Consider the following 25,196-nt stretch of genomic DNA (forward strand, 5'->3'; position numbering starts at 1 on the left):
CTTTCTTTCTTTCTTTCTTTCTTTCTTTCTTTCTTTCTTTCTTTCTTTCTTGTAAACCCCTAGTTAACTAGGCAGTTTTTTTTCAGCCATCAACATTTAGCTTCCTTTGGAGAGGAGACAGAGAGGGAGAGGTAGTGGTCTAGGATGAAGGATTGTTTGAGGTTTCTTTGGGGAGGGTGATTTATTCATAGTTGAGAAGCAAGGTTAAAACACTGTGATTAAAAGGAGTCCTGGTACAAAACAGAGAAATCAGAATCACAGTTCCAGAAGGCCCAGAGAGAAAAGAGAAGGCAGAACTGAATAGGGAATGAGGATTCATAAAGCTGAATTGGGTTGGGATGGGAGCAAGGTTGCAAGATCAAGGGATTCATGCCTTGGCTGATAGTGATTCTGAACCACTGGGATTAAGGAAAAAGGAGATGGAATTTTGCTTTTTTTGGAATGATGGAAGTACTGATTAACCGGTCCTCCTATTCTCCAAGTTCTTTGAATGTTTAAGGGTAGCATTAGCATATTCTCTCTCTAAATGCCAGGGGAGAAGGGTTTGATTGATCCATCAGAAATGTTGAGTCCATATATATTTGATGACTGGGTTATCAGAAGGCTGACTAAGCATATACTGTCATCCCACATAAGCTTCTTTGTCAACTCTTTTCTATCATTTTAAGGTGGTGGGATATATACTCTGAACATTAGTGTGTTCTTGGCTCCTAACTGAGCCTGGTATTTGAGGTCATTATCCTAGGTGCTGTAACAAGAACCTAGGACACTGGGTAGTAGTTATAGAGGGCTAAATCATGGGAAATGCTGTTGTTTTTTTTCTTAGTGAAGAAGAGGGCAATAGATAGGAGTAGTCACTGCCTTCAAAAGTAGCCCTAGGTTCCAGAGTCATCTCCAGTCATCCTGATGAATATCAGGTCACTGGACCCAGATGGCTCTGGAGGACAAAGTGAGGCTGGTGACCTTGCACAGTCCTCCCTCACTCAAATCAAAGTCAACTGCAAGTCATGTCATCATTTCCCTGATGCCATGGTCCTCTTCGGAGATGAAGGGCAAACACAACAATAAATTCTAGGGTGAGAGGGCTGCCAAATCCCATTCTTGAGAATGGTTTATCTGGTGATGGTGAAATAAAGAGCAGGGGCAGGATCTTTGGTGCCATTGGTGGCACCCATTTACCTGGGTTGGTTGGGGCATTGTTTACTTCTCCAAAACCTGGTCACATAAGATCATGCAGGTGCTCTCTCTACATGTAGCAATAGATTCCAGACTGAGAGGTCCACCAACCAAATCTAATCCCTAGGACAGAAACTGAAACCTCATGCTCTTCTGGTCCAGTAACGGAAAAGAAACAACTGGGCAGGTGCATTGGCAGCATCCCCCTACTTGGAGGATCAATGATAATAAAGGGCTGAAGTTCATCTTTTGCTAGTACTAAGAGAAAGGATTTATAAAATATTGATTGAGTAGATGGGCAAAAGTTTAAATATATAAAAGAGCCATTTGCATGCAAAATATCTAAGTGGCATGTAAGTTATTACTGCAAAAAAATTTTTTTTAAGAACAAACATTCTCTAGAGAATTTCCCATCAGAGGCTGTCCCTGCTGAAAACCTGAGATAATCCTTGCTCTCTCACTCCCTTCCTCCTAATTTCCCTGATGCAAGTGAATTCTTCTTTTAGGTAGTTAAGACAGTGGAATCTTCAGAAGAATAGCTGAGTTCTCCAGAGAATTTCTGTAGTGCAGACAGATAGCTATTTACTGCCCATCAACTGTCCTTGCCTAATTCATGTTCATGTAGGTAAGAGGCCTGAGGCTGGGATGAATGAAATGAAATGGAAAAAACAATTGTTGGGCTTACTATGTGCCAAATACTGTGTTGGGGATACAAATACAAAAATAAATACAGACTTGCCCTTAAAGAGCTTATGTTCTAATGAAGAAACCTCATACTTTAGGTAATACTTGGCCAGGCTGAGGCACTTGCCTCAGGAAACATTATTGGGGTTGTGAATGAGTCCGTAGAGGAGTGAACTGACGTAGGAGATCCAAACAGAGTGGCAAAGTTGGTTTGATTACACTTGGTGGTTTCCAGTCTGCTTAAAGGCAACCTGGGATAGGAAAGGGTACCTCCACAAGCAGTTAGTTGGCCCAAGAACTGTGGAAGAGGTAGTCAGAGGGAAGAGAGTTGAAATGAAGCACTTTGTGGTGGTTGTTCAGTTTCAGTCATGTTTAACTCTTTGTGATCCCATTTGGAGTATTCTTGGCAATGATACTTGAGTGGTTTGCCATTTCCTTCTCAAACAGGGTTAAGTAACTTGGCCAGGGTCACACAGCTAGCAAGTATCTGAGGCTGGATTTGAATTCAGGTGTTCCTGACTCTAGGCCAGGCATTCTATCCTAGTTACCCATGAAATGAAGCATGGTCTGGGGCTTCCCTGAAATGAAGTTTTAGGAGAAGCAGTCCCAGCATCAGGAAATCCCTCCAGGACATGTTTTCTGGTACAGACTTGCTCATGACCTACTTAAGGCATTATCTGGCCCCACTTTATGATATTATTGGCCCTTGAACAAATTTTCCATAAAATCCAAGGGATAGGAACCTAAGGTGACCAGGTAGAAAAGTAGATAGGCACTTGGAGATAGTAAGATTTGACTTTGAATCCCACACTGTGTAACCTGTGTATAAAATGATGAAGTTAGACTCAAGCAATTGGTTGTCTTTGTTGTTCAATCATTTCAGGCTCTTCATGACCCCATTTTGAGGGAATTTTCTTGGCAAAGATACTGGAATGGTTTGCCATTTTCTTCTCCAGTTCATTTTACAGATGAGGAAACTGAGGCATATTGGGTTAAGTGACTTGCCCAGGGTCACACAGTTAGTATCTGAGGCTGATTTGAACTCAGATCTTCCTGATTCCAAACCTGTTGCTCTATGATCTGAGTCACCTAGACTGATTGCTTCATTCTGTGAGTTCACCTGTGATTTAAATACCTCTGCCAGATTGAGAATTTAAGTGACTTGCCTGAGACTATAAAGCCACTGTGTAAGAGATTGTACTTGAACTAGATCTTATGGACTCCCCACCCACTCACTATGCTTTACTTCCTTTCCAAATCTTTAAGAAAGGGAATTACAATAGCTAGGTGGCCCAGTAGATAGGGCATGAGGCTTGGAATCAGGAAGACTCATATTTATGAATTCAAATCTGGTCTCAGACACTTACTAGCTGTGTGACCCTGGACAAGTCACTGGACTATCAGTTAAACTTGTCTTAGTTTCTTCATCTGTAAAATGAGCTGGAGAAGGAAATGGCAAGCCACTCCAGTATCTTTGCCAAGAAAACCCCAAAGTAGGTCAAGAAGACTCAGAAGAGTCTGACTGAACAACAAAAGAGTCCATTCCTTTAGTATTCAATCCTGATGATATGTATGTAGGTCAAAGTCTTGGGAGAAATAAACTTGATCGCCTAATTCAAGTTAGACAATACTTACATAACTTTCTAGCCACTCTCTCCTCTTCTACACCACCTTAGGGAATCTAACCAGAGATGGATTGTAGTCAAATGAGAAGTAGAAAGGACCTCAAGAACCATCTAGTTCAACCCCACAGTTTGCAGTGGGGGAATCTGAGACTCAGGAAAGTTAAGTGACTTGCCTAAAGTCACACAGAAATGTGTATCAATAAGAGGTAGGGGTGTAACAAAAGTCATCAGATGCCAGAGATAGTGCCCTCTGGTCAGCAAAATGTCAGAGGGGAAGAGAGGAGGGAAATGTATTCATACATTTTTAAGTTTAATCTGCATTATTAACTCTGTCTTAAGTCAAAACAACCAACTCAACAATAAATCAAGCTCTGATTTGTTGGATTTCTGAGGTAAATGTTCACACTGAAAATTTAACAATGAGCTGGGAGAGTTGGCTTCAGCTCACTCTTCAGCATAACTTTTTCCTTTTAGCATCTCATAATAGAAAGAACATCAGATTAGGAGTTGGGAGATTTGTATTCCAGGCCTTGGTGCTGCCACTCATTCATTAGCTCTGTGATCTCAGGAAGCACAGTTTTCACATCTACAAAAAGGAGGTAATAATCTCCTCCTAACCTAATGGAAGGTTCCTAGATCAAATGATGGAGCAGATGGAAAAATACCTTGTAAATTAGAAAATGCCATGCAAATCTAAGGCCCTATTGTTAGTGGTAGATGCTTAATAAAAATTGATTTATGGAGACAAATTGACAAGGAGGCAGAATCACCATCAAATGACTACAATAATAGCAGCAACAATAACAGCTAACACTCATTTAGTGCTTTTATTATTAAGTACTTTACAAATATTATTTCATTTGATCTTCACATCAACCCTTAGAAGTAAGTGCTATTATTCTCCACACTTTGCAGATAAGGAAACGGAGACCCAGAGAAGTGAAGTGAGTTGCTTAAGGTCACACAGCTAGTAACTATCTGAGACTGGATTTGAACTCAGGTCTCTCTGGCTCCAGATCAGTTACTTTATATTTTGTGCCACTTAGCTGGCCTCAAACTGGCATTTAATTAATACAAATAGAATAATTCAATCGTCCTCATAAGAATCAGTGAGCAGAATGAGGTAGTCCAGAGAAGAACCTCAGTAAACTTTTAGCCATGGTGAAAACAACATAAGCAATTTTATTGTTAAAAGCCCATCCCCTGCCCCTAAAGCCCCGAAAGGGTCATTGTCATCCTGCAACATTCCATGCCCTTGGTTGTAAAGAGTTATTTCTCCCTTTCTGGAGTTTCCTCCCCATATCTCTTCAGTTGTGTCCCCAGGTAACATGAAATCTAACACAAACCCTAGGGAGGCTTTTTTTTTTTAATGTCATATTCTCCATAGGCTCTGCTTGAAATGACCTCCATCATTTCAAATTTGAGATTAATTTGCATAGCTAAATAGATAATTCAGTCAATTACTGGTGAAGCTTCTGTGTTCTGAGAAGGGGTCTGAAGCTGCTGATGCCTTTCATTAAAAGTCAGTACCAAATTGCCATGAAATTTGGAGCTGTAGAGAACCATCTTCTTCTTTTTTTTTTATTTAAGGACAGCTGCCAAGGACAGGATTTTTCCAGGCTCTGAACTCATGTCTCTGGTCTTGTTTCTCTGTTTTCCAGCATGCATTCCTTCACTAAATACTACTCTTGGAAGATCAAAAGCAGCATCCTCTGATTTCATTTTGTTCTTGGCTGGGGCTCAGGATGGCTATTTTTTTCTTAATTTAAGAAAAGCTTTCTTAAGGAGAAAAGAAGAGACTGTAAATCATAAGGCAATCATTCAAGTTTACTAATACAATGTGTCCTGAAGTTATTCTAGTACCGATACTCTTCTGTATTATTTACAGAGCATCTAAAATAATTGGGTTTTGAATTTTCAGATTACTGTAAAGTCAAGCCCATTGTCACTTATTGCTCAGAATGATTGCACCATATGTATGCAGCCTAGCTATTTCTTCATCTCCCTGTAGGATAGCTTTTTCAAAATGGGTTGAGATATTTATGTCTGTGCAGTTGGAACCTAGAAAACATTTGCATTTCATATAGCATTTGAAAATGACAGAGAGCTTCATTTATGCCTTCCTTCTCCCCTCTCTTTTCTTGACCAACCTGCCTGATCCCTAAAGTCCCACCCATCCTTTATTATCCCCCTTATTCTTCTTTTGGTAAAGTACAGTTCGGTTTAGGAGATAGTAATCCTAAGTGGATTTTTAGACCAATGAGAAGACTGAGTGGAAGAAATTTAAACAGCACACACTTTAAGGTTTTAAAATAACGATTATTTCCTAGGGGTGGGATGAGGAGGAAGCTTGTTCTCTCACTTTCAGACTACCAGAATTTGGTACTATGTGAACCTGTGAACAGGGGAAAATGATGAATGAAGGAGAATTTTTAAAAGTTATTTATTGAGTACTTACTGGGTGTAAAGCAGGCCAGCAAGGTGGTGTAATGAATAGAAGTCAGGAAGACCTGAGTTCAGATCCAGCCTCAGACACTTACTAGTTGTGTGACTGTGGTAAAATCACTTAACCCTGTTTGCCTCAATTTCTACATCTGTAAAATGAGCTGGAGAAGGAAATGGCAAACCACTCCAGGATCTTTGCCAAGAAAACCCCAAAGGGAGTCACAGAGAGTTGGACACGACTGAAAAACAACTGAACCACAACATTCCTGATTCTGAATTTAGCACTTTTTCTACTGCCTCCACTATAAAACACTATATCTTTTAAATTGATTGCAAAGGGTGTAATATTTCTGTCTTTGCATCTCCAGCACCTACCATAGGTCAAAGGATTATAGGATCATAATTCAGAGATGGAAGGGACCCTGCAAAGTCTCAAGTCCAACCCACTTCTTTACACATGTGTAAAGTGACATATTTAATAAATGTTTGTGGAATTGAATTGAAATTTTGTGGTGGAAAATGAGCTGAAAGGGGGAAAGAAAAGAAAAAAAGAAATTTTGAAACCTGCTGGCCCCACCTATATGTAAATGATTCAACTGTACACAAATGATTCAATAAGAATAACACAGACATTCCCAGAGTAAAAGGTTTCTGTTTTCATCACTGCTTAAATGCTAATCAAAAGTGGCCATGCTGAGCTGGCAAATAGGAGGGGAACAGGGACAAGACTTTCATCCTGTGTAAAATCTTGAGTGAGTTTCCCATAAAATTGAGTAGAATAAAAGCCTCATCTCCCAGGAATTAAAATTTTGGCAAAATAGCCACATAAGAGCAGTATTAAATATAATAAATGTCATCTATTGGGTAATTCTGGAAAAGTAAGGGAATAAAATCCAGAAAAGTATAGGAACTTTTCCCAACTAAGGGAAATGATTACATGATTCAAGTTTTTTTTTTTCTCCATCTAGTAGATTTTCATAAAACATTAGGCCTGCTAATAGTCCTGTTTTTAACACCATACTGGCCTTGTGGTCCTGAACAGGGTAAAGTTTTGGTTTCCTCAAGCAACTCTCTAATGCTACAAATTGCAGAACACTTACTGCAATCTGCATTGGTAGAAGGAGTTTCCTGACTGGAGAGTTCCCTATACCAATGAAATTATAGGTCTGGGTCAAAAAAAAATTTACTTATTCTCTGAATACCTATTTAGTAGTGCAAGACACCCTTTGCTAGGTGCTATGAAGATTAAAAAAAATGACCCCATTGATACTTTTAGAGGGGCAGTGTGTGGTACAATAGAAAGTGTTTGGAGTCCTACTTCCTGGGTTCAAATAAAACCTCTGCAATTTACTGTTTGGCTTTTGGCAAGTCACTCAAACTCCTTTGGCCTCAGTTTACTAATCTAGGCTAGGTGATATGTAATTTATGATGCTATTGTTTTTAGGAACTTATTTCTTAGTCATTTCCCTATCTACACCTGAATTATCTTTAAAGAATAGCAAAGATGATCCTAAATATAGGAATAGTGTGTTTTTGTCATTGAGCATGGGCTTTGCAGTGGATTTTGAGACAGCTTACCTTTGTTGGAACAGAGAAAAGTTCTCACTGGGTGGCATTTCAGTTTATGGTTGAACATACTGCAAAAGCTTAAGGCCCTTCAATAAATGTGGGCTTGATCCTTAGGGAGAATCAGGAGATGGCTTCTTTACTCGCATTAACCTACCACATAGTGCTAGACACTGTGGGAATAATTAACTCAATTGTTTTGCATTGAGACTGGGGAACTGTAATCATTGAAAAGAATGATTTTGCCAGGAATGAAGGCCTTGTAGTAGTCTTTGCCATTTCCAGGGGTTCTCCTGTATAATTTCAATTTAGAGAAAATTGTTGATGTCATTTTGGATCATTGCCTTTTGCAATAAAGCCAAACTAATGATGCATTTTTATCCTAAAAGAAATAAAAATAACAGTTAAAAATAAGTCTAATTTTCCAAATATTTTCACCTTGTTTTATCTTCTACCTCCATTTGCGAGATACAAATACTCTCAAAGAAAGAGGATTTAACATATATAGATAAATATTTATATATATTTATATACACATATATAAAATGGGGGGGGAGGAATGAGGGAATAAGTGAACCAGCCACCTATTTTTTCTTTAAAACATTGGTTAGGGCAGCTAGGTGGCACAGTGAATAGAGCACCAGCCCTGGAGTCAAACCTGAGTTCAAATCCAGTCTCAGACACTTGACACACTAGCTGTGTGACTTTGGGCAAGTCACTTAACCCCAACTGCCCTCCAAAAAAAAGAAGGAAAAAACATCAGTCAACCATGTTTTGAATGCAAGGCATAGGAGTAGAATATTTGACTGCTCATCCATATCCATCCTTACATGTTGGCAGAATTTTAGTTGGTACCATCACCGTCAGGATGTATGGAGCACCAAGTTGGACAGGATACAAATGATTAGATGTAGTGAGGAGAAAAGGCACATAGACATTAGATTCCCAAAGGACCTTGGGATAGAGGCAAGGGCAGCTCAGAAGCTAGAGGGTTGGACCTGAGGTCAGAAAGATATGTGCTTGAATCCTGTCTCCTATATTTACTATATAACCCTTGACAAGGCATTTAACCTCAATTCTTTTATCTGTAAAATGGGGTGGTTGTAAAATGACCTCAAAGGTCCCTTCCAGTTTTATATTTCTAATCTTATGAGTGGCAGGAATTCAAACCAGAATGGAAGAAATATGTGTCAACCAACTATTCCATGGAGCTGAGAACCAAATGCCCATGATGCAGAGTAATTGGGTCTAATGATGGTTTCTAGAAGAATAGTGGTCTGTGGGTGGAAGAGAGCAAGGTGAGAAGAATGAAGGGATAGAACAAAAAGAAATGTTTCAACATCTAGGACAGAATGGGAGTGGGAGAACTGGTTTTTAAAAAGGCTGAAATTCAGGAGTTGAGAGGAAATTTTCTAATGGTAGTTAGGTGAGATGGAGAGCAAAGTGGAGAAAAGCTTGTCTTTGAAAAGGCTATATGGATAATACCAGGGTGAAAGGGAAGAGAAGCAAGGGGACATGAGGTTTTAGGAGACAATGAAAGGTTCTTGGGGTCAAAGTGGGTTGTCAATAGGGACTTTTAATAAGAGAGAAGGAAGTCTGCAATCTGGATCATAGCCTAGATAGAATTGTGAGGAGTGCACATAAATTCTGTGATGGCAGAGAAAACTAATGGAACTTTTGAGGGAGGCTTAATTTCAGGACCAAGTTCAAATATTTTCCAACTTGTTTCAAAAAATTCTGCCAGTTTCAGATGATCTGCAAGAAGATATATAGAATAATATCTTCATGTAGAACATAATAAAAATCCAGGAAGTTTTAGCCAGGAAAGTCCAAGTTCAAGAAAACATTTCCATAATCCTTTCTACCCATGTTGCAGTGATGGAAATTTTACATTTGTAAATAAAAGTAGGTTTAGATATAATTTTTTAATCCTGTCTTTCCTGCCCACTTGCATCCTTTCCAAAACTTCCCAGGGCCAGGCCTTAAGTGGCAAAAGCCATTACAGACAGCATGTACTGTATTCAGCAATTTTTTGAATTAACTCAGGGTAGGCCAATTAATGATAAATTATTCTCTCTGTGTGTGAGTTTCCTTTCTCACTTGGCAAATCCCTGCTTGCCGATGCAGCCCTACCCACAGATTTTAAACACACATACTAATTCTGTATTCTCTGTGTGGGCATGGATGGGTTGGGGGATGGGCATGTGGGTGTATAAGTGTTAAAATGGGTGCCCATGGGTGTATTCACAAGCACATAGGCAGGGAGTTGCACTTCGTGTTTCTGATAAGATAAGTAAATTGATTAAAACAGTTTGTCTCCATGGTTTATGTTGCTGTATGTATGTTAGCATACATTCTGTTGAAATCCACAGATAATTTCACTATCAGAGATGACAGAATTCAGCATCCATCCCAGGGAACTCATCTCAGCAAATAAATATATTGCCTGACTATATAGAACCGGGGATTCCAATTCTTAATAAAACTGCTGATTTGTGGTGGCATTTCTCAGCTTCAAGGGCAAAGAATTGATGGGCTCTAATGACCTTTTCCATCTGGGAGTACACCAGCTAAGTGCCCCAGTCGGAAGGGGCAAATTCAAGGCCTTGGTGGAAACCTATTTGCTCTGAGCATGCACACCCTGAGGGAGAAGACATAATTAGCATCCCCCAGGATTGATCCTAGGCTGTGTTTTGGCTCTGGAATTGCTAAGCCACCGCATAGCAGGCAGACACATGGTGTGCTGGCTGAATTCGTGAACTGGCTTATGGAGATAGCCTGACCCAGGGCAGATGACAGAAAGGCTCAAAGACCTCTTTGTATAAGGAGGAGGTCATGGATATTCTGATATGCTCAAATGAGGTTCTCTTGTCCTAGATTATGGGGGAATAGGGCCCAGTCTATGGGACATTTGAGAAAGCGAAATAAACCATCAGCTCAGTTTTAGAAGAATTCTTTGGGAGTGTTTATTTTCTGTATGTGTGAAGAGGACACATTTTTTTTGCCTCAGGGTACTACTAATAAAAATTTACTCAGTAGAAATGTATATATTTTAGTTCAAGTTAAGAAAGGGTTTGGTAGGGAAATGGTTCATTCAATCCATCAGCATTTCTACAAATTTCTCAGAACATCAATGAAGATGTTAATGGATGACATCAACAAAAAATACAACCATATGTTGCTATTAGTATTGTTTTCCCACATGGGTAACTACTAAAATAGTTAAATGTATAACATACACTAATTTTACATCACATAAATCAAGCATTTAAGGCCCATAAATGCTTTCTATAACTTTTGTATTGATGAACATTAAATGTCATTTTGAGGGATATCTGATTCTATTTCATTAGGTAACATTGGATTAAGAGATGAGGCACCTTAGAAAGAAAATAGAGTTTAGTCAAGCATTTTTCTCTTTTGCCCCTTTTCTGATCTTTTCTCTCTTTTTTCCCAAACTTTCTACTACTTAGTTGACCATACAAGATTTTGCAAAAGATGTGTTAACAGATTTCGCGTATTAGATAATATAATGGATAATGAACTAGTCCCAAAAATGAATTTTAGGAGAGAGGGCTGACTTGTCTTTGGAAAACTATATTGAGTTTTAATTAAAAACAAATACCTCCCTGAATCAGAAGCAATCTAGAGGAAAGCTGCTGGTACATTGAATGGACTGCCTGTGGAGGATTTAGGAGAAGACACTGGCCACCCATCATGCAGGATGGGAAGAAATATGCTCTGTTGTAGAAGGCATCAATATTACCACAGAACCATTGAAGTATTGACTTCAAAAAGCCTCCCTCCCTCCCCACTAACTTGAATTAACCCCTTTGGGGGAATCATATCATTTTTATATTATATTGAAAGAGCCTGGGTATAGGTCAGGACAAAAATAAATATTATTTTGGATATTATATGACTATGGAAGGTCATGAGATCATCAAAAATCTCTAAATTGATCATGTAGACATGATTTTGCAGTTGTGAATGGGTGACCCTTGGTGGTATTTCATTTTCTCCTAGTTACCTCATTCATCCTAACCCAAATGCATTCTTAATCTCTAGGACATTTTTCTTGATTCAACATTTTGGTCATAAAATCAAAGGATTTAGGGCTAGCATACGCCTAAGAGATAATCTGATCCTTTTACCAAGGAAGAAACTAAGACTTACAGTTTTATGTGACTTGGATAGGGTCATACAAAGAAGAATGATTTGAACCCACATCTTCTGACTCTAAATACAGGGTTCTTACCACTATAACATGGTAGTATGCTGGCAGCTAAGTGATTCAGTGAATGGAGCTCCAGGCCTGAATTCAGGAAGAGTCATTTTGCTGAGTTCATATCTGACCTAAGACACTTAGTAGCTATATGACCGTGGGCAGGTCACTTCACCCTGTTCACCTCAGTTCCTTATCTGTAAAGTGAGTTAGAGAAGGAAATAGCAAACCACTCTGGTGTCTTTGCCAAGAAAACCCCAGATGGGGTTATAAAGAGTTGGACATGACTGAAATGATTGAATAACAACAAGTCAAAATAACATTTTATCAATGTGGTAGAGACTACCAAAGCCTTGCTGCTAGTACTTTGCTATTCCGATGCAACCTCGTTTGCCTCTGTGGTCTTCTAATCCCATGGTGATGGGTACAACCTGACTAGCATAAATCTGAGCCACTGACAGCATCTGGGAGACAGGTATACACTCAGAAATTGTTGTATCTTTTCAAGGCCCTCTCAGTTTTACCTATAGAATCCATGCAAAACTTTCCATCTGCTGATGTCACCTCCCTCCATATACCATCCACATCAGCCCAGGAAAAAACAAAAAACATACATACACAAAAATGAAGCCATATCAGAACATCATTATACTGCAAAAACTGGGTTACCTCCTCCATGTTACTATATATTTTTTTTTCCAAATATCAAATGGCATTCTTTAAAAATACTGAAAGTACATTAATTTTGCTGCATCTGTTTTATATCCATCAATAGATCCCTCTGACAAACTGCTCTAGCACTACAAAGTACAGCAAATGCTTAGTTAGGTAACCTTTGTGTTATACAGAATTCTTAATCAAAATCAAGGAACACAATGAGCCAGGAAATTGCATTTATGAGCTAGTTAATAACTTTAATTTGCACGCCATAGTAAAAGAAAAACACAGAAACTATGATTCCTTTATTGCAATTTAGGAAAACATTACAGAGGGGGCTTTATATTAATCCCACAAAACTTTAATACTTCCAGAAAAGCAGAATGAATCAAGACTCTTTGCCACTTTGGAATGCCAAATTCATGGCATAAACTAAAGTGGCTGACTAATTGAAGCCAAGGTGCTATATCCTCTTCCCCTCTCCTGCTGCCACCACCACAAAGAATACCTTGGAAACTGAAAGGTGCTGTTTGAAAGTATAAAATTCAATTCTGCTTAGATTCTTGGCTCCTTTGACTAATCACAACTTTGGTGTACTGACTTATTAGACTGGTGAGATTACAGCACTCCTCATGGCACAGTGAATTCAGAAGACCTCCCTTCTTTGATGCTTAGTACCTGTATGACCTTAGTCAAGTGATTTAACCTTTCTGGGCTTTGGTTTCCTCATTGGTAAAAAGAGGGAATTGCGACTTTGAAATTTCTTCTGATTCTAGATCAATGAGAAAGAATTTCATTTAAAAGTTTTTACTATTTTTATTTATTTTTAATAATTCATTTTTTAAATGTTGAATTTCAAATTATTCCCCTCCCCCCATGTCCTCTCTCCCATCCCATTAAGAAGACAAGTTATATGGTACCTATCATGTATATGAAGTCATGCAAAACACATTTCCATATTATACATTTGTGAGGGGAGCAAGAAAAATAAAAGAAAGTGAAAAAAAATATGCTTCAATGTGCATTCAGAGCTCATCAGTTCTTACTCTGAAGGGGGATAGCATTTTTCATCATGAGTTCTTTGGTACTATCATGGATCATTATACTGATCAGAGTAACTAAGTCTTTCATAGTTGATTATCATTACAGTACGGCTGGTACTATGTACAATGGTTCCCCTGGTTCTATTCACTTCACTTTGCCTCAGTTCACATGAGTCTTCCCAGGTTTTTCTGAAAATGTCCTGCTTGCCATTTCTTACATCACAATATTATTCCATCACAATCATATACCACACCTTGTTCAGCCATTCCCCAACAGATGGGCATCTCCTTAATTTCTAGTTCCTTGCCATCATAAAAAGAGCTGCTGTATATATTTGTGTAGATATGGTTTCATTTCCTTTTTTATCTCTTTGGAGTACAGACCTAGCTGTAGTGTTGCCAGGTCAAACTATGTCTACACAATTTTATAACCCTTTGGGCATAGTTCTCTAGAATCTCTTGCTTTTTTAATGAATGATGTTTTCCTTCACTTTCATTAGTCAAGGGAGGACCTAGGAAACTTAACCTCTGGTTAACTAATTTGATGTCTCTGACTTTCATCTTCCATGTCTGAAAAATAGTGATTTTGAAAAAAAATTACCTCCAAGGGTGTTTTTGCTTTAAATTTTCTATCTCATGATCAAGTATGACTCAAGAGCTACAGGAAAGAGGGAAAGAAACTCATGGGAGCTTGGTCAAACACTGAAAGAAGTGACTTTGGACCAAATGGATGAAAGGATGAGTGAAGTCTTGGGACTGGTATAAACATACTTCATCTGTACCCATTCTCACTGTGGAAGAAAACACAAAGTAGAAGTCTACTTGCTGTAATGAATACATGAATTAAGATGTTCTTAAAAGCCTAAAAGTATGTGAATGATTTTCTTTTTTTCACGTCTCACGTAGCACTTTGTACAAATTAATGTGGTATAATATTAAGATTTATTCAAGAGACTAAGACTAAACTGAATGCATTAGGAACAGAAACGACTAAGTAGAAACCAGCCAAACCATATGTCATGAAGGAAAGAATACTGATTAAGAAACAAAAGCAAACAACTGAAATGCTCTTTTAGAACCTTCCTGTTTGACTTCTATGTCTTTTTCTTCCATTATTATTTTCCTCTATTCAAGGCATTGCTTTCTGGCATTTACCCAACTCATACTTTTGTAGGACTTTTCAAAGTGCTTGACATGACTTTTAAAGACAAGACTCGCTAGAAATTTGTTAATAAATGTGGGATTCTTTGTTTTATTTATTGTCTTTTTCTATTAGTCACACTTCACACTAAGTTTTAGCTATAGATATGATCTCATATTCACCAAAGGTCATTCACTGTCAGTATCATACATGAGAAATACTATGGAAACCAGATCAGGAAAGGGTTGCTGTTATTAGTACTTAGAGTAAACACTTACGCTTCTTAGTAGACGAAATCAGTCTATACTAAAAGAAATAACTATGGGATACACTAAAGTGTAGGATAAAACAGTATGCCCTTACTTTCTATCAATCTCATTGGTTGGTTGGATTTTTAGTCAGCATCAGGGCCAGTCAACAATTCATCAAATTGAATAATGACTTTGGTTGTTATACAAGTCTAACTGACTTGATGTTGATTGACAGCTTATCCTGGAAATGTTAGTACGATACAGGACTTGTTCTGTGTCCTCTCATTCCATCTTCTCAAGAAGAAAGAATAAAAAGTCTTTATTAAAGATAATAAATAACTTATTATCACTTAAATATGTACCAATTGCCATGCTAAGCTCTAGGGATGCAAATTCAAAAAGCAGTTCATTACTTATTCTCAAGAGCTCCTATTCTAATTGGGGGAGAAAACACACAAGAGAGTAGACTTCAGGGCTAATGGCAAAGCCCTGAGGTCTTTGGGGTGTCTTAGCAGGTCAGATGGCAATGTTTGGGTGTCTGAAGGGCATATAAGGCCTGTGGTAAGGATTGATGGTTGTCTATCTCACCAGAAGACCCTACCCAGTGCTCAGAATTTACAAGTGTGTGCTGCTGCTGAAGAGAAATTAGGAAGGGAACAGCTTCTCTAAATCATGGTGGATCATGACTTGTTTTTCCTAATAACTTGCAAACAGCTGTGTTGCTCATGGGAGATTTTTCCACCAGCAGTTTTGGTACTTGAAGCAACCTCTGTCCAGGGCAGTCAGCCATGACTGTGTGAACCACTCTAAGTGCACCCTTGAGTCAATTTTGTAATTCATGATAAAATAATACAAGAATTAAGACCAAGTCAGTTGCACAGGGATGAAGTTTAGTTACTAGAGTGACTGAGGGGATAGGATCTGAGTTGGAAAGAGCACATATGCCTTCTAAATTTCCCACACTTGGCCAAAACCCTAGTATTCCCAGGCTAGTTATGGATCTATACCCCAGATGGTTACTTTATAGACCTGTTCACTAAATTGATCAACAGGCAAATTCATGTATTAGAACTTCCCATTTTAACCAGTGAGCATTCTTTTTCAGGTCTTGTCTCTAGTGTTTTGTCTATATGTCTCCCTCTTTCTCTCTATCTTCCTGAGAATTAGAAGCCTTATATTTTCATTTCCATCTTTAGAGTCCATTAAGTGGCAGAATTATTCCCCCTTGTAATCTTAGTGGAGCAGAATTCTTGAATTTACTCTGATAATATCCACAGCATTAAAAATGTTTGCTGACCTTTATACTAATGCCTCTCAGTCCTCTCATTTCAATGGCCATACACGAGATGTAAGTGAGCACGTAATTCATCAGCCATCTCCTAAAGCCACACAACATATCACGGCACCAGCCAACACTAATGGGATTAATTGAACTTGACTGATGAAATTGTAAAAGCTCAGACTGCTAAGGGTCATAAACATTGATGCCTTAATTGAATTCAAATGTATATTAAAAAATGTCCAGTATCATAGAATCCCCTATGCCTTTGGTCTGTTGACATTAGAGATGCTATGGAAACCTGATCAGGAAACGATTTCTGTTTTTAGTACTTAGGGTACACACTTCTGCTTCTCAGTAGACTAAGTAGCTGATTAGGGGAGGGAGTAATATTCCCCTTGATTATTGGTTACACATATGGAATAAATCCTATTTTAATGGTGTCTAATGAGCCTTTCATTTTCAGTACCTTACACAAAAGCCTCTAATAGAAAGAGAAAGTAATATTTCAAAGGTCATCTTAATGCCACTTAATGTCAACTATCTGTAATCAAGCCAATATATATAGACGATGATTACAGCATAGTTTTTGATTCTTTAAACAAGAAATAGTCCAAAAAATTAGCAGAGCATTACAAGCTAGAAGATTTCTAGGGGCTGAAGAAGTTGTACTTTTAATTAAATCTTATGATTTGAAAACAGCCATAGTATTACTCTGTGGGAGATTTCTTTTTTTTTTCTTTCTTTCTATCTTTTTTTTGTTTGTTTTCTCTTCCTCAAAATGAAGCTTCATGTCATATTTCAAAACTCAAGGAATTGCAAGTTCCCTTATTTTATTAGACATTTAAATTGATCAATGATATCAGTGGTATGAAGACTCTATTTAATCATTCAGGTTGCTACCACTCCATGCCTTCCTATCCTATGCCATTCTTGTCCACATATTGCTTTAAGGCTCCTTTAAATATTCCACTTAAGAATTATGACTTCTTTGGTTCTTTTATTCTTTTGAGGGTGCCAATATATGATTTCAGCTATCCATCTTTTATCTGTCATTATTTCTACATGACTAAACTATCCCTCTTGCAAATCAAAAGTGTTCTCGACTATGTTGTCTATGTTCCTCTTTGGACACAAATCATCTGGATGGTGCACTAGAGTCTGCATTTACCCATCACATGTTACTCTATTATGGTTGTGGTCTGCCTACAAAGCCAGAGAAAGCCACAGGTTGAAAACCATGACTTTTCCTCTTATGATAGGTTATCTTTCTGCAACCATGGAGACATGATATATGATAGGAGGAAAAGTAGAATATCTGTCTATATGTCTCTATGATTAAGGAGATTACTATGGAAGTAGGAAGACTCAGGAAAGAGGCATACTTTATCCAGACTTAAAATGAAGGTCTAGAAAGACACCTATTGCACTACCTGGGAGAATGGTTAAATGTTCAGTGACTTGTGGGTTATGTAACATTTTTCACTTTTGAAGTGGGTGGGTTGAGCAGCAATAGTAATATATTGTAACCAGAATTGCCTATAAAGGAGTATTGGGGAATTATCTGACCTACTTTTGTGAATGAGATTGTCCAACTGTGCGCCACAATGTGACTGCTATCTCTTTAACCTTCTAGGTTTGACTGTATATTATACTAGACAACTCTAAGAATAAGGGGGAGTCCATATGGCACAGTAGAAGGAAACATTGGCTTAAGGAATAAGAGACTTATGTTCTAGTCCTGCTTCTAAGCTTGCTGTTTGATTTTGGCCAAGTCATTTGACTTATCTGGGCCTCAGGCTCCTTGCCTGTAAAAGAGCACCCCTTGGGTGATCCAAGTGATCTCTGATGTTCCTTCCAGAGGAACTTTTTATATTTTATTCTTTTCTACATTTACTATTGCACCTAGTATCCATAGCACTTTAATAAATAGCGTATGTACTCTCTCTGTTCTTAGTGTGTCAATAAATCAATCAACAAGTATTTATTAAACACCTACTATGTTGCAGGCACTGTGCTAGAGGCTGGGGAGTACCAAAACAAAACAAACAAACAAACAAACCAATAATACCTCTGACCTTCAAGAAGCATATGTTCTTTTAGGAAATAGATAGATAGATAGATAGATAGATAGATAGATAGATAGATAGATAAAGCCATATAAAATAGATGGAAAATTAAAAATATAGATACCAGTCAATTAAATTGATTTGGGCAGGAGAGGCACTAAGAACTGTAGGAATCAGGAACTTTTTTTTTACTTCCACTTCCTTTGATTTTGATTGGGGGGTGAGGTGGGAAAGAGGGCTTTTGGTTTTCTATAGTTCCCTGTCAAATTCTTGGGTTATAAACTGGGCAAGATTAGCCTTGGATAATCTTAAAGAGTGGTTATAAAGTGCTTTCCCTAGTCTATAAATGCTATGGAAGAGTAAGCTATTGTTGTTATTAATTTTGAATTTGCTATCACCAACAAAACCTAGAATATACATGGAATGCATAGAATTCTGTAAACGTTCTGGGAGGAATTGCAGCCCAGCAATGCTAGCAAGTAATTATTTATATGCTTTATAGCAATTGAATTGAGGTCTAGCAGGGCCATGTAAGCATTAGCTCATCCATTGGTTATTACCAGTCCAGTGGGCTCCTGGAAGATTACATAGACTCCTAGTCTTGAGTGGAAGTTCAGAATCACCACAGTAGATACAGATGGCCTCAGTTATCCCAGGACACTCAGACATACTGTCTTCGTTTTTTGTGGTCATCTCAAACTGCTGTGTTGGTCCTTCAACAATCCAATATTCTCTCTGTCTTAGATTTTTGAAAGATATGGAATGGAGAGGGCATTAGGGCCTACCCTGTTCACCCCTCAGGTGGGCCCCATAAAGCCAAGAAGAAGCCATGCTCAGAACCAAGCTACAGGTTTGGCATGCCCTGAAACCGCAGGCTCAATACAGCCCTAAGTGTGGTTCATTAGATGATTCCAAGTTAAATAAACCCAGTTCCAGGAGTTTGCTCTAAGTTGTCATTCAGTGAGAACCTTATAAATAGAGGCTCTTACCTAGCGATTAGGGAATAACTCCTAGTCACTTTATCTTCAGTCAAAAAAACGTGGAGGAATTGTCCCTTTTATTTTTCTTCCCTTAGGTCCTACTGCCAAAAGCCACACAGCCTTGTATTTCTTTCACTGTGTTGTAAAAGTCCTTGGCTTCATCAGCAATCATCTTCCGTTCAGGCTAAATTTGTTCTTTCTTATGTGAAGTAGAAATCAGGAAAACACCAAAATTATTTTAAGCAAAATATCAAAATTGAAATAAACCAACATATGTCTATGAAACAAGTATAACTCCCAATCAAAAATAAATACAACTTTCATAAATTCCTTTAAATACTTCTGCATGTGGAATCCAGACATTTAAATAGATGGTGGGTTGGCTTATTGGATCACCCTGCCTAGGTGGGCAGCCTTTTCTTTAGAGATCAAGATCCTAATTAAGAAGGCTTGATCATTAGAAAATAGACTCATTCAAGAATTTATTCTCCACCAGCTATTGCTATAAAGGAAGAAAAATCATAAATGACATTATACCTTGCAATATGAGTTATGCCTGTTAACCTTTAGGGGGAATCATTTTGAATCTCAAGACTTGAATCTTCTCCATGGCTTTGAATCTTTGAAGATAATAAATTTCAACAGTTATTTAAATTTTATAGGTCATTTTATATTTGTATATGGTCCTTGAGTGTGAAAACTATATACTCAAATGTGCTTTAAATGTTTAAAATCTGACTGCAGCCATTCTATCCCATCTCTAATCTGTTTTTCATACTGTTCACCAAGAAATTTCCCCAATGCATCAATGGGGTTATGCACTCTACTTCAATAGTTCCCTGATACCATTATAATTAAATTTAATCTTGTGAACCTGAACTCAAGGTGCTCCAGAATCTGGCTCCACTTGCCTTCCAGGCTTATTTGCCTTTCATCTCCATATACTCTCTATATTATTTGTCTCCCATTTCCTCATGACTTCTCCCATCCCTGTGGTTTTGTTTATGCTGTTTCCCATCCCTAGAATAAATCACACTTTTCCTGTCCCCATCTCCCCTTCTTGAAGTCCCTCCCTTTTTTCAAGACACTTCCATGAAGTGTTCCCCTTTCACAAAACAATCTCTCCCTCAAATTGCTTAAATTAAATAAAAGTACTTGTTACTTATCTCACTTTACTTTGTAGAATAGTTAGTTATGTGTTTGTTCTTCCCCCCTTTAGATGGAGAGAGAGGGTTAGGGGTAGGAGGATAAAAAGCATTGATATATTGCATACTGTGGCAGGCACCATGTGAAATGCTTTACCAATATTATGTCATTTGATCCTTACAACAACCCTGTGAGGTAGATGCTATTGTTATCCTCATTTTATAGTTGGGGAAACTGAGATAAAGATAAAACTTGACCAGGGTCACACAACTAATAAGTATCTCAGGCCATCTTTGAACTTAGGTCACCATGACTCCAGGCCAAGCACTCCAGATTCACTAGGCCACCTTGACCATAGACTTTACCTTATATTTATCCTATGCTTTGTAGATGTATAATAAATGCTTGTTATACTGAACTATATGGTATAATGGATAGAATAGTGGATGTGAATCAAAGGTCCTTAGAATCCCAACTCTGCAACTTATTTGCATGCGTGACCTTGGGTAAGTGACTTCATCACCCTAGGTCTCTCTGTCTTCATCTGTTAAGTGATGGAATAGTAACAGAAAATTTCTAAAGCCCCTTTTAACTCCAAGTCTTATGACCTGATGGATTAACATTGCTAGAATAGCTTGGAGTTTTAAGAAATTAAATCCAGTAAATGTTAATGTTATTCTGCTATTGATACACCACTGAGGAAGTTTTCTGAAACTTTCAAGGTTTCATTTTTATCCCTACTCTTCTGTAATATTATTTTCTTTCTTTTTTTTTTTTTAATCAATTTGACATCAGAGCTTGCAAACAAATGGATTACCTATTTTGAAAATGTCTTAGCCATAAAGAGGGTTTCTATTGTCCAGGTTATCTTATTAGGTGTGCCTTATTCTCAGATATCTTCTTTCAATTCTTGTGACGTGGCTGTATATAGCTTTTGTATTGAAGATATTTTTAAAGACACAGAGAAATGGTACAGTTACGAAGTATCAGTAGGCAGACACATTGCCTTTAATGATGGCTCCTCAGGCTTCTGCATTCTGCATTATGCTAATTTGTTACTATGACTTTTGTTAGTTTACCAGTTACCAGAAAGTTTCTTCCCTCCTGGTTCTTCTAATTTAGACCAATTTGGGAATGGAAAAGTGTGTTAATTTTTCAATAAATCTTTAAGACACGCATCACTGTATTTTTACAAACTTGTCCAGATGGCTCACAGCTAATTTTCTCTGACATAAGTAATCACAAAAATCTAACCCAAATCTGGTACATAAAGTGACATGTATAGTTGGTGGAGAAATGCAGTTTCTATAACATCTGAATGTTTTCAAAATTAATGCTTGCTTGCTGGCTGACTTTTTTTTTTTTTAATCTGTCATTCCCCAGGCCATTTTCTTCCTCAATGAATTTAGTTCCCAGATATATATCTTCCTCACCCCAAATCCTGCTCTCACAGAGTTATCCTCATTTCATGGGTATTTCTCTCATGCACCCCATATATCCACCCAGCTGCCAATCCTTATAATTTATATCTTCAAAACATCGGTCAAATATTTTCTATTATTTCCTCTTACACGGACTTCCCCATGGTTCATTCAGTCAGCCAACAGCATTTATTAGAGTTCAAGCCTTAATCATATCTCACCTAGACTTTTGCAAAGGCTTCCTAATCAGTGCTCCTTCCTTAAATATCTTTCCACTTCAAGATGTTCTGTTGAAATGATTTTCTTGAAGTTCAAGTTTGACTATGTTACGTATTCTACTCCATAAGCTGCAGGGGCTCCTTATTTCCTCCAGAATCACAGAGTTAAATGCTTTGGCATTAAAAGATCTTCACAGTCTGGCTTCCTTCTACCCTTCCAGTTTTACACTTTACTCTCCTTCACATACTCTATGATCCAACCATACTGGGTAAGGTCCTGTTCCTTGAGTAGTACCCTCAATCTCCCATATCCTTGTCTTTGTAATGGCTATACCTGAAATGTTTTCCTTCTTCACCCTGACCTCAGAATCCATGGCTTCCTTCAAGACTCAACAGAAACACCATCTCTGATGGGAAATCTTTCCAAGTGTCTCCAGCTACTATCACCTTTCCTCTTAAGGTTGCTGTCTCTCTACTCTGTATGCATCTTATACCTACCCATATGTGTTTTCCCCCATTGGAATAAAAACTCTCTGAGTGGGGTGGCCAGGTAGCACAGCAAATAAGAGCACTGGCCCCAGAGTTGGGATGACCTGGGATCGAATTCGGGCTCAGACACTTAGCACCCACCCAGAAACACCTGGCTGTGTAACCTTGAATAAGTTACTTAACCCCAGTTGCTTAAAAAAAAAAACTCTCTGAGGTCAGGAAGTACTTTTGTCTTTCTTTGTATCTTACAAACTTAACAAAATGCCTGTCACACAGTGAGTGCTTAATAAGTTTGTTGGTTGATCAATCAATTAATAAAAATAAAAATTTAGGGTATCTCTGGTATGACTTAAAAATTCAAGGCCCTCTCAACAATTAAAAAATAAATGTTTTCTTTTTACAGTTTGAGGGTTGCAAGAAGGCCTTTTCGAGACTAGAAAATCTCAAAATCCACCTGAGGAGCCACACAGGCGAGAAACCATACCTGTGCCAGCATCCAGGATGTCAGAAAGCCTTCAGTAACTCCAGTGACCGAGCCAAGCACCAGAGAACCCATCTGGACACTGTAAGAATGGACAGTTTTTTCCAGTATCTTTAGTTCCTGATATTAAGAAATCCTAACATGGCAGCTAGAAAGATTGGGGGTAAGGTGGAGGCAAATTCACTTTAGGGCCTGCACGTTGATTACCCAGGATATTGCCCAAGGCAGCAGTGCCAATAGAAAAGTGTCTAGAAGTTGCTGCAGTCACATATTCTCACCCTTTCATTCATACAGATTCAAATAAAATCTTAAAACTAACTGATAGGAAAGCCTATAAAATCATTTCTCTGGGAATAGAAAGTGAATTTGAATGGCTATCACATAGTAATTTAAATGTACAAACTAGCTGATAGAAATTGTCATCATCTATGTACAAAGATGGTATACTCACACACATATATATGTATGTGTATGTGTGTATAGATGAATCATTATGTGTGTTGAGTGTGATAATTATAGAAATGTTCTGTCATTTCTCAGTCATGCCTGACTCTCAATGACACCATTTGGAGTTTTCTTGGCAAAGATATTGGAGTGATATGTCCTTTCCTTCTACAGTTCACTTTACAGATAAGGAAACTGAGGTAAAACAGGGTTAAGTGACTTGCCCAGGGTCACAGAAATAGAAAGTGTCTGAGACCCAATTTGAATTTATGAAGCTGAGTCTTCCTGATTCCAGGCCTGGCACTCTATCTACTGCACCATCTAACTCCCCTAATTATAGAAACCTAATAGTTTAAATATTACCTCTAAAATATTCTGATTATGTGACCCTGGGCAATGTCACTTGATCCCTCAGTTTTATAGGCAACTCTGTAAGTCTCTAGGTGACAGAGATGATACTAACAGGCATTGGCAGAGGGAATTCCTTCACTTGGGATTCCTGACTCTGCATTTTCACTGGCTATCTCCCATACCTGGAATTCACTTCTTTCTTATTTTGACCTCTTGGTTTCCTCTGAGCCTCAGCTAAAAATCCCACCTTCTTCAAGAAGTCTTTCCTGGTCCCCTTTAATGCCAGCACCTTTTCTCCAAGAATATTTTCAATGTATCCTGAATTTATTTTGTTTGTAAATAACTGTTTGCTTGTTGTTTCCCTCATCAGACTGTGAGGTTCTTGAAAGTAGGAACTGTTTTTACCTTTCTTTGTATCTTTGGTGCTTACCATAGTGACTGGCACAGTGTAAGTTAATGATTATTAAATACTTGTTGACTTCCCTTGAGTTGGGAATTCCCCATACTAATGAAATCACAGGTCAAGACTCTATCCCTATGCCTTATCTTTTAGGGTGTTGTTATATTTTATTTTTCTGAATTAAGAACCACATAAAGGCTTCCTGAAGCTTTTCTCATTATCCACAGACATGAATTGAATTCACGAGTGGTTTTTTTGAGAATCACTACCTGTTGGCTTTAGAAATTATCATTGTTTCTGTCCTTAGATGGGCAGGTGCAAAGGATCAATGTTATGATGATGATGATGGTGGATGATGACAATGATGATATTTATATAGTTATTTAAAGTTTGCAAAGAGTCTTTGAAAATATCTCATTTTGGGGTGGCCAGGTAGCACAGCAAGTAAGAGCACCGGCCCCAGAGTCAGGATGACCTGGGATTGAATCCAGGCTCTGATACTTAGCACCACACCCAGAAATAACTGGCCATGTAACCTTGAGCAAGTTACTTTACCCCAATTGCTTTTAAAAAAAATATCTCATTTCATACTCACAACAAGCCTGTGGAGATAGAATACAAGCTCTTATTGTCCTCATTTTTACAGATGATGGAACAGAGGCAAAGCTTAAGGGACTCTGACATAATAAGAGTTAGCATTTATATAGCACCGTAAGAGTTGCACACTATCTCATTTGATCCTCAATAACTCTACAGATGAGCAAACAGAAGCAATCAGAGGTTAGGTGACTTTTCTACTAAGTGTTTGAGGCTGGATTTGAACTCAAGTCTTCCTGACTCCACATCTAGTTTTTGTGTCATCTGATTGCATTAGTACTTCAAATATTCATGATTCCCTTCATGTGGGTGATGTGCATCAAAATCCCTCTATGCCTTCATAGGTGATTTCTGTGAGTTATTATGGCTTAAAAATGTAACCCCCTGGGGCTGGCTAGGTGGCACAGTGAGTAAAGTGCTGGCCCTGGAGTCAGGAGGACCTGAGCTCGGTTCCAGCCTCAAACACTTAACACCCACACACACACACACAAAAAAAAAAACTAGCCGT

At 38.1% G+C, this 25,196-nt stretch overlaps 1 protein-coding gene across 2 annotated transcripts in view; it reads left to right on the plus strand.

The window, feature by feature from the left end:
• GLIS3 (GLIS family zinc finger 3) overlaps positions 1-25,196 on the plus strand; it is a 606,152-nt gene that overhangs the window by 418,794 nt on the left and 162,162 nt on the right. For both annotated transcript variants that reach the window (XM_069090791.1, XM_069090792.1), the window contains one exon: positions 22,819-22,980. In XM_069090791.1, coding sequence (XP_068946892.1) covers positions 22,819-22,980 — 162 coding nt within the window. The remainder of the gene's footprint in view (positions 1-22,818; positions 22,981-25,196) is intronic.

Source organism: Petaurus breviceps, unplaced genomic scaffold (genome assembly GCF_028583685.1).
Source record: "Petaurus breviceps papuanus isolate PSGF00001 unplaced genomic scaffold, PetGlider_PUasm1.0 187, whole genome shotgun sequence".
Lineage (NCBI taxonomy): Eukaryota > Metazoa > Chordata > Mammalia > Diprotodontia > Petauridae > Petaurus > Petaurus breviceps.